This window comes from Dipodomys merriami, unplaced genomic scaffold (assembly GCF_024711535.1).
Source record: "Dipodomys merriami isolate MVZ:Mamm:240054 unplaced genomic scaffold, mDipMer1.0.p SCAF_19, whole genome shotgun sequence".
Taxonomy (NCBI): domain Eukaryota; kingdom Metazoa; phylum Chordata; class Mammalia; order Rodentia; family Heteromyidae; genus Dipodomys; species Dipodomys merriami.
This window is the reverse complement of record NW_027203270.1, coordinates 15523185-15532708: the sequence shown is the minus strand read 5'-3', so window position 1 is coordinate 15532708 and position 9524 is coordinate 15523185. Positions and strand designations below refer to the sequence as shown.

General features: G+C 54.8%; 1 protein-coding gene across 3 annotated transcripts in view; it reads left to right on the top strand.

Annotated features, from left to right (window-relative positions):
• The first annotated feature begins 2106 nt into the window (after positions 1-2106).
• Myo1c (myosin IC) overlaps positions 2107-9524 on the top strand; it is a 28341-nt gene continuing 20923 nt past the window's right edge. The window contains exon 1 of one of the 3 annotated variants that reach the window (XM_070027448.1): positions 2107-2194. In XM_070027448.1, the coding sequence (XP_069883549.1) occupies positions 2120-2194 (75 nt within the window). In that variant the 5' untranslated portion in view covers positions 2107-2119. Of the gene's footprint in view, positions 2195-2915; positions 3050-9524 lie in introns of those variants that run through there. The other 2 variants (XM_070027447.1, XM_070027449.1) reach the window with 2 other exon arrangements.

Here is a 9524-nt window from a genome sequence, read left to right as displayed (position 1 = left end):
TCAAATTAACCACCAGAAAACCAGAAGTGGTACTGTGACCCAAGTGGTAGAGCACTTGCCTTGAGTTGAAGAGCTCAGGGACAGTGCCCAGGCCCAGAGTTCAAGCCCCATCACCAATCCCTCCCCCTCCCCCCAAAAAAGCAATTCCCCTCTCCAAAAAAAAATAAAGTTTCCTGGGGCTGGAAAGGTGGCTCAGTGGTAGAGTGCTTGCCTTGCATGCATGAGGCCCTGGGTTTAATTCCTCAGCACCACATAAGCAGAAAAAGCCAGACATGGTGTTGTGACTCAAGTGGTAGAGGGCTAGCCTTGAGCTAAAGAGCTGAGAGGCAGTGCCCAGGCCCACAGTTCAGGCCCCACGATGACAAAAAGTTTCCCTGGTGTCTAGCAAGCAATGGTTGTCTTGTTACCTTGGGGGATAATTAGAAATGTGGCTTTTACACTGTGTGTGTGACTCCTTCATGATGGGAATGAGGACCAAAAATATATGCAGGAATGGGACCTAAAAACCTGGACTGAAATCAGGATTCCATCCTTCCTTGCTTTTACCCACATGGGAGTCTCAGTTGTCAGAAAAATACAAATAATGCACCTGTTCCTAACATTATGAAAGAACAGTTGCTATAAAAAAGAAAAATATTCACTGCACCATTCTGGTTATGAAGCCCTGGGACTGACTCTCTGGCTACTTGATCCTGTTTCTCTTCTACACATTCACTTCTGTCCTTCCTATACTTAGTACTTTACACATTCCTACCCCGGCCTCCTGTGCAGGGCCCCTCCTGCACTGGGAGGGGTGAGTCCAGCAGTGATTGAAAGGCGGAAAGGGAAAGGGGATTGCTCTCCCTCCTCTCTGCCCCAGTCAGGATATGGCTGCTCTGGGCCCACCCCTGACCCATTGGGTGGAAACAGGAAATATGTGAGACTTGGTGTGTGTTGGGTCTCAGCGCCTGGCTCCATGGCTGATAAGAGCCATTGTGTGGCCACTGGAGATGAGCCTGCCCTGACTAGATGTGCTTCCCAGAGGAAGGAAGGAAGCTTTGCAGGCCTTTCCTGGGCGGGTGAAGCTGTGGGGAGGGAAAGGTGCCCAGGAGAGATCTCTGCCCACCAAACCAGTGAGCTCTGGCGCATTGGACAGCTACCCCTCCCATGCCAGCCTCTCCCTTTGGAAAGGTCTGTTTCCCCTGCCACTTCCCCATTCTTGCTTCCTATAAGGAATGACTGGAGACTGGTGAGCTGAGTCCCAGGCCAGGAAAATGTCAGCTGTGATTTAGCAACAAGAAAAACAGGAACATTGGGGCGGGGTTGGGAGGAGGGGGAACCTGAGGGTACAGTTGAAAAGTAAGTAAAGGGCTAGTAGTGCAAACCCAAGGAACCCAAGAACTAACCTCGCAAGTGCTGATGGCTCCAAACCTTCCACCTCTCCTACTCCCCTACTGCTAATGAATACCTGCCCAACATGGCCAGACCTGGCCTTCTAAAACTCAAGGAGTAGTGGGGTGAGTGACACACCTGCAGTCCAAGCACTTAGGAGACTGAGGCAGGAGGATCATTTGAACCCAGAAGTTCAAGAGAGGGTAACAAAGGAGAAAGGAAGGCAAGATATCTGCTGCTGCTCTCAGGCAGTCCAATTGTAGGGACATGCCAGAGGAACAGAACCTACTAAGAGTTCCTCATTGTTTGGGGGAGGGTATGTCATCTGGCTAGGGGAGTGATCGCTGGGTTCTTCAGCTGATATTAGACTGGGCAGTGGGAAAGGCCTAGCCAAGGAGCCACTGGGGCTAAGAGGAAAGTCCTCCTACCCTTTGACCTAGAGCCCAGGGTCCCCACATGGGGGACCCGCATCAGCTCCTCTGGTTACCTGGAACAACAGGCATTTCCTCCATCCTTCAACCCCTCCCCTTCCTGCCTCAACCCTCCAGCCAAGAGGCCTCCCAATCAGACCTAGACTGTTCCAGCTGTGTCCTGAGGAGCTGGACCAGCCAAATCCCTTGGGGCTGGAGTTGAAGCAGAACCAAGTGAGACCGTAGATTCCTGGCTCCAGAGTGGCCAGTCAGTAGGCTGCCAGGCAGCTTTGCTTCGGTGCTCAAGCGTTCAGCCGGCTGGCTCTCCACGGGGAGGAATGGCGCTGCAAGTGGAGCTGATACCCACCGGGGAGATCATCCGCGTGGTTCATCCTCACAGACCATGCAAGCTTGTAAGCTGGAATGATCTGGGCTGGAAGGGTGGCAATGTCTCTTCAGGGTCCGGCAGTCTTTTTCCAGGCATGCCCATCCGGAAGGAGGTGGGCAAAGAGGGCAGATCTGATTCTTGGTGGATACTAGACGAGTAGGCCTAAGTGGAAAGGAACAAGAGATGCGAGGCTAGTAGAAGCAGTTTTCAAAGCGGAGATCCGGGTTTGAATCCCTCCTCCAGCTCCCTGAAACTCAAAAGGACTACTAGACAGTGAACTATGCCAAGCAACCAGGTGGCAAGGCTGCTCTGGGGTCAGAGAACAAGTGCACGCGAAGTTCCAGGAGCGATGTCCAGTTAATGCATCTCCTTTCCACCAAGCCTGGGCACACTGGGACTACCCAGCTCAGAGCAAGTAGCTTGGGCCAAGGAAGTGGATGAAGGCGAAGTTGCTGGAAATGGGGAAGAACTGCCCTAGCAAGGGAGGGTCTGGATTGCGCTTGCAAAGGGATTTAGCATGACGGGTGAAAATCCCTTCTGGCGCACCCCGCACTGCAGTGCGCCGGGTCTTCGGCCGCAGGAGGTGTGTGCGCGCCCTCGAGTGTGACAGTGACGCGCTTGGTCCCACGAGCTAGTTGAGGAGTGCGGTGCGGGCCTCGCAGGGCGCGGGCCAGGGCCCGGGCTGGGGCTGGTGGGGCGGGGCCCAAGGGCGCGCGCGCGCTCGCGCCGGAGCCTAGGCCCAGCCCGGGATGACGACAGGCGGCGGCCCGGCCCCTGGCGGGCCCTGGGCGGGGAGAGCTTGCCCGGACCACGGACTCCCGAGGCGGCTACGCCGCCCAGCCCGGCCCCCGCGCGCGCACCAGAGGAGCAGAGCCGGTGGGTACGTGGGGCGTGTGGCGGGAGGCGGCCGCGTGGCCCCGGGAGGCCTCTGCCGGCTAGCGGGTTGGGGGAAAGGGCGGGCGGCGGGGCGCCGAGCCGTACGCGGAGCTACGGTGGGGGCGGCGGAAGGGTCTCGCTGAGGGTGTTGATACTCGGGGATCGGCCTGGCCGGTGTGGGGTCTTAAGATCTGGAAGCACCGGGACTCAGTATGGGGCTGGGGTGGGAGAGCGCTCACTGTTCTAGCGGGTAACGAGAGGGCGGGGAAGAGCGGCTTGGGACGCGGGACCCGGGCACTCGGGGCGCCCTTCAGGCTCCTCCCGAAACCCGCTCTGCGTTTAGGTTCCGGAGAAACTGCCGAGTCCCGCCCCTTCCCGTCGCCCGCCCCTGGGGCCCCGCCGCCCGGTGGCCCCTCGGTGCCTCCGCGCGCGCGAGTGCGGCGGGTGGGGGCTCTGCAGTGAAAGAATGAATGGCGCGCCCACGACTGTATTCAACTCCGACACGCCCCAGCGGTGCTCGGGCTCCGGGATTCGTTCATTCATTCACGCAGACACCCTCGAGTGGGTCATTGAACCAGGGTGGGTGCCTAGCTGAGTGCTTTACCCGGGACCCGAGCAGTCTTCTGGGAGAAACTGACACAGACGGACCATTAGTGCTTGATAAGGAAAAGACTGTGTTGGGGGAAGTCGGGAAGGGATTCTGGGGGGAGGGGGGATACCTGAGTGGTGTTCAAGGTGACTAGAAAGAGTCCGTGAAGTGGGGAGGCCATGTGTGCTCGCCAAGGAAGCCCTTGGTGCAAAGACACAGAAGCTTTAGAGAGCCACGTGTGGCTGGTGTGGGGTGCAGGCTGCTCCTGCTGGCTGTGTGTAGTAGTAGGGAGGTGTAATGAGCAAAGGAACTGAGAAGTCCATATGCAGAGGCCTGACAGAAGCAATGGATGGGGCTGGGAAGGTGGCTCAGTGGTAGAGTGCTTGCCTTGCATGTATGAGGCCCTGGGTTCCATTCCTCAGCACCACATAAGCAGAAAAAGCTGAAGTGGCGCTGTGGCTCAAGTGGTAGGGCACTAGCCTTGAGCTAAAGAGCTGAGGGACAGTGCCCAGGCCTGGAGTTCAGGCCCCATGACCAATTAAAAAAAAAAAAAAAAAAAAGCAATGGATGTGAAACGTCCTTTGGGATGTGGTACTCTATAAACCTTCATTCACTCCCTTGACCTGAGATGTCAGATTTGCATTTGTAAATATCACTGGTTACTATGGGAACATGGACTGGTAGGAGGAAGGCAGGGAGACTACAGCAGGAATAAGGGAGTGGAAGGATGACAGGACTTTTAACCAGCTGATGCTTCTACCCTCCAAGTGAAGGACATTGAGTTAAGACACTAGGTAAGGGGCAAGGTACTCTGTTTACTTTTACTAGACCCCTAGCAGAGGTCTTGGGGAAGCCAAGCACCCATAGTTCTTGTTTAGGTCCTGTGAGGGAGCAATCAGTCCCTATTACCCCACTTTCTCTGCATTTACCTTCACATCAGGCTTTCCTGAAGCCTGGAGCAGCCCTTGATGGGGTAGCTTGAGCTCAAACCTAAGGTTTTATTGGGGGTTTGTTTTTTTGTTTGTTTGTTGTTGTTGTTGTTTGATTGGTCATGGGTCTTGAACTCTGGACCTGCTGCTGTCCCTGAGCTCTTCAGCTCAAGGTGAGCGCTCTCCCACTTGAGTCACAGCACCACTTCTGGTTTTCTAGTGGTTAACTGGATATGAGTCTCATGGACATTCCTGCCCCGGCTGTCTTTTGAACCCTGATCCTCAGATCTCAGGCTCCTGAGTAGCTAAGATTACAGGCATGAGCCACCAGCACACAGCTAAGGTTTTTGGTGTGTGTGTGTGTGTGTGTGTGTGTGTGTGTGTGTGTGTGTGTGTGTGTGTGTGTGTGTGTGTGTGTGTGTGTGTGTGTGTGTGTGTGTGTGTGTGTGTGTGTGTGTGTGTGATGAGTGCCAATTCCAGTTTTCTGGTGGCTTATTGGAGATAAAAGCCTCATGGACATTCCTGCCCAGGCTGGCTTTGAACCGTGATCCTCAGATCTCAGCCTCCTGAGCAGCTAGGATTATAGGTGTGAGACACCGGTACCCAGCAGACCTAAGGTTTTGTTTATTGTGCTAGTACCAGAGCTTAAACTCAGGGACTTGAGTTCTTGCTACAGTTTCTTGTTCAGGGCTGGTGGTCTACCACTTGAGCCCTGCCTCCAGTCCAGCTTTTTTGCTGATTAATTAGAGATAAATCCTTCAGACTTTCCTACCCAAGCTGGCTTCAAACCTCTATCCTCAATCTTACCCCACTAGGATTACAGTCATGAGCCACCAGCACCCAGCTTCCTATCTTAGATTTATTTGACAAATCTATATTCAGCTAAGCATGATGCTGCACACCTATGATTTCAGCACTCCGGAGGTAGGGGCCAGCCTGCACTACATAATGAAACCCTGCCTCAAAAAATACATACATACAGGGCTGGGAAGTTGGCTCAGTGGTAGAGCGCTTGCCTTGCATGCATGAGGCCCTGGGTTCGATTCCCCAGCACCACATAAGCAAAAAGAAAAAAGCCGGAAGTGGCACTGTGGCTCAAGTGGTAGAGTGCTAGCCTTGAGCTGAAGAGCTGAGGGACAGTGCCCAGGCCCAGAGTTCAGGCCCCATGACCGGACCCCCCCAAAAAAAAACATACATACATACATACATACACACACACATACACACATACATACGTACAATACCTGCTTCATGCCCACCACTGAGTTGCCAGTGTGGCAGGCTTGTCCTTCCCCTGCCCCAAGAGGCCTCAGTGAATATCAGTTTAGGGTTACTTAGAGCAGCCCCTTCAAACCTGTTATGGCCTCTAACTGGGACAACATTTGAGGCTGCCCACTCTCCTCCACACCCCCACCCCAGCCCATAAGTCAGCTGGGGCAGGCAATACCTGATCCACACTAGGTAGGCACAAATTGACCCCAGGTTTTCTGCAGTACCCATTCTTTGTGGTTCTAGTGAACCCTTCCCCAGGTGGAGGACCCAGAGGTCCTTGGAGAAGTAAGTCTTGGGTCACTTTAAAGACTGCAGTTTCACCCCAACCTGCAGCCAGCTCTTAGATCCAAGGCCATGGACTGTTCCTTACTTTCCATCCTTAAGTCCTACACATCAATAGATACACAACATACACAAGGCCTTTTGCTGGGCGTTGAGGTACAACATGCTATGGTACCTGCTAACACACCAGAGGGCTCAGGCCAGCCCTGCAAAAGTGAATTCCCACCTCATTCTTTTTTTACTCTGGGCCTGGGAACTGTCCTTCAGCTCTTCAGCTCAAGGCAAGTGTTCTACCACTTGAGCCACAGCACCACTTCCGGTTTTCTAGTGGTTTATTCCAGATGAGAGTCTCACGAACTTTCCTGCCAGAGCTGGCTTTGAACTGTGATCCTCAGATCTCAGTCTCCTCCTGCGTAGCTAGGATTACAGGCGTGAGCCACCGGCATCGGGCTCCATCTCATTCTTTTTACAAGTCTAGAGACCTTGAACAAGTCACTTCACCTACCCGGACTGTTTCTCCCTCTAAAATGGAGTAATAGGGCTGGGAAGGTGGCTCAGTGGTAGAGCGCTTGCCTTGTATGCATGAGGCCCTGGGTTCGATTCCTCAGCACCACATAAGCAAAAAGAAAAAAGCCGGAAGTGGCCCTGTGGCTCAAGTGGTAGAGCACTAGCCTTGAGCTGAAGAGCTGAGGGACAGTGCCCAGGCCCAGAGTTCAGGCCCCACGACCGGACCCTAAATAAATAAATAAATAAATAAAATGGAGTAATAATACAGATCCCATGGCTTGCCTGGGGACACTGAAGGGAGTTCACAGAGTATTAAGAGAGCCCAGTGCGGGTGGCTCACGCCTGTATTCCTAGCTACTCCAGAGACTGAGATCTGAGAATCACACAATTCGAAGCCAGCCGGGACAGGGAAGACTATGAGACTCTTCATCTCCAATAACCTACTCAGAAAAAGCCGAAAAGGGAGCTGTGGCTCAAGTGGTAGAGTGCTAGCAGCTCAGGGACAGTGCCCAGGACTTGAATTCAAGCCCTGGACGGGCAAAAAAAAAAAGAGAAGAAAAGAAAGTGCCAGGTGCTGCGGTCTTGGTCGCACGCTCGCACGCTCGGTTCCCCACTTCTCTCCCCGCCCTCCGCACTCAGGCTCCGTCCAGCGCGGGTGGAGCAGGCCGGGGAGGGTGGCTGGGGCTGTGTCCGGCCCGAGGCTCGCGGGGTGACCACGACGCCCCCTCCTTCCGCGGCAGGGCGGTGGCCGCGGGGGCGCCAGCGGGCATCCCGAGAATGCTGCGCGCGGGCTGGGGACCGGGGGAAGCCCGCCCGACCCCTCCGCTCACGGATTCCCCTCATTCCAGCCGCTTGACGCGGCGGGGCGGGGCGGGGCGGCGCGGGCACGGCTGCCGCGAAGCCCCGCCTCGTTCTCCAGCCCCGGGTCCCTCGCCCCGCCGCACCCGGAGGAGCGCGAACCCGGCTTCTGGTGGGGATCCTGGACCCTCTCCCCGGCGTCTTCTAAGACACTCCACTTGTGGGGTGGGCTATAGGCCGTATCCTCCCACGACTCCCTTCTGAATCTCAAACCTGGGGAGAGGGGGCGCACCGTGGAGGGGGACCCTGCCCTTAGCCTGCGTCCTGTACTTCTCCCCAACTGCAGCCCCCCCCCGCTCCGCCCCTGCACCCGGTTCTCTCACCCTCTCCAGAGGGCTCCATCTCCCAGCTGCTGCCCCCACGCAGGGTCCCCCCGGGCCGTGTCTCTGGCCGAGCTGTTGTTCTTGAAGTAATGAGCCTGCCCCCAGAGGTTTCAGCCAGCACCTGCCACTACCTCCCTCTTTCCCCAGGGAGCCCAGGTCTTAGGGTGGGGCGTGCTAGAGCTTTGGATCCTGGCACACAAGCTTTTCTTCCCTAGGACAAGTCCGTGTCCTCAGGGACCTTTGCGCCTCAGTTTCCTTACCTGTCAGGTGAGGGTCAGGTAAAGCACCTGAAAAATCTTTGTAACTAGCAGGCACATGGAGTGGATGGAGGTGGCATGCCCTAACTACATAAGAAGGGGACTGTCTGTCCCCAAGCAAGTGTGAAATGATGAGTGTTGTAGAAAGAAGGAAGGGGAAAGAATGTAGTGGTTTTGAGGGCCTGGGAGAGGCCTCCGTGCTTTATCTCAGGCTACCTAACAAACGACTGTAATTGTAAGGATGAAGAACAGACTGAGAAGTGACTTGCTCACAGTTATGTATATTTCTAATAAGAAAAAGCTAAGGGCTGGGAAGGTGGCTCAGTGGTAGAGTGCTTGCCTCGCATGCATGAGGCCCTGGGTTCGATTCCTCAGCACCACATAAACCAAAAAAGCCAGAAGTGGTGCTGTGGCCCAGCTGGTAGAGCGCTAGCCTTGAGCTGAAGAGCTGAGGGACAGCGCCCAGGCCCAGAGTTCAAGCCCCACTACCAAAAGAAAGAAAAAGAAAACGCTAAGGCTTTTGCAGGCAATAGCCATTACCATCCCCACCAGCTGTAGGATTTATGCTAATCTATACCCAGAGGCCAAAGTAAGGCTTGTGTCTCCAGAGAGCCTGGTGTGGGGGATAGTTTGGAAAGAGAGCAATAACCTGAAAGGGGGGGGGGAAGGCCTCCTCCAGAAGGGGGAAAGAGGGGAGAAGCCCCTGGGGGTCAGAAGCCTGAGAGGGATGTCTAGGTATGATACAAATGCCCTGGAAGATCAGATGCTGTTTTTCCTAACAGAAAACTCAGGCCTCCCTTGAAACCAGAAGACACTGCCTAAAGCAAAGGCACCCAATAGCCATCCTGTCCCCGGAGTGTGCACTCCACGTATTTAAAAAAAAAAAAAAAAAAAAAAAAAAAACAACCTGAAGAGATTCTCTTCTCTCTAGTGATGGTCCACTCCTTGGTGGGGCTGAGGCCGGAGGATCTTACGTTCAAAGCTAGCATAGGCTACATAGATCCTGAAACACACACACACACACACACACACACACACACACACACACACACACACACACACACACATCCTAGCTGCTCAGGAGGCTGAGATCTGATGATCACAGTTTGAAGCCAGCTTGGACAGGAAAGTCCATTAAGACGCTTACCTTCAATTAAGTACCAAAACCCCAGAGGTGGAGTTGTGGGTCAAGTGGTAGAGCCCTAGGTTTGAGCGAAAAAGCTGAGGGACAGTGCCCAGGCCCAGAGTTCAAGTCCCCGCACACACACACACTTTTTCCCCTGGGGTTGAAAGACGTGGCCAGCCCACAGAGTGTGTTTGGGTGGACAGTGTCCCCGGCCGAGGCTCCGCCCGCCCAGGCAGGCCGGCCGTATTTGGACATTTCGTTCTATTTTTAACTTTCCCGGGACTCTGGGCTGGTGTTGGGGGAGGGAAGTGGCGCTTCCTCTGGGACCCACGGGCC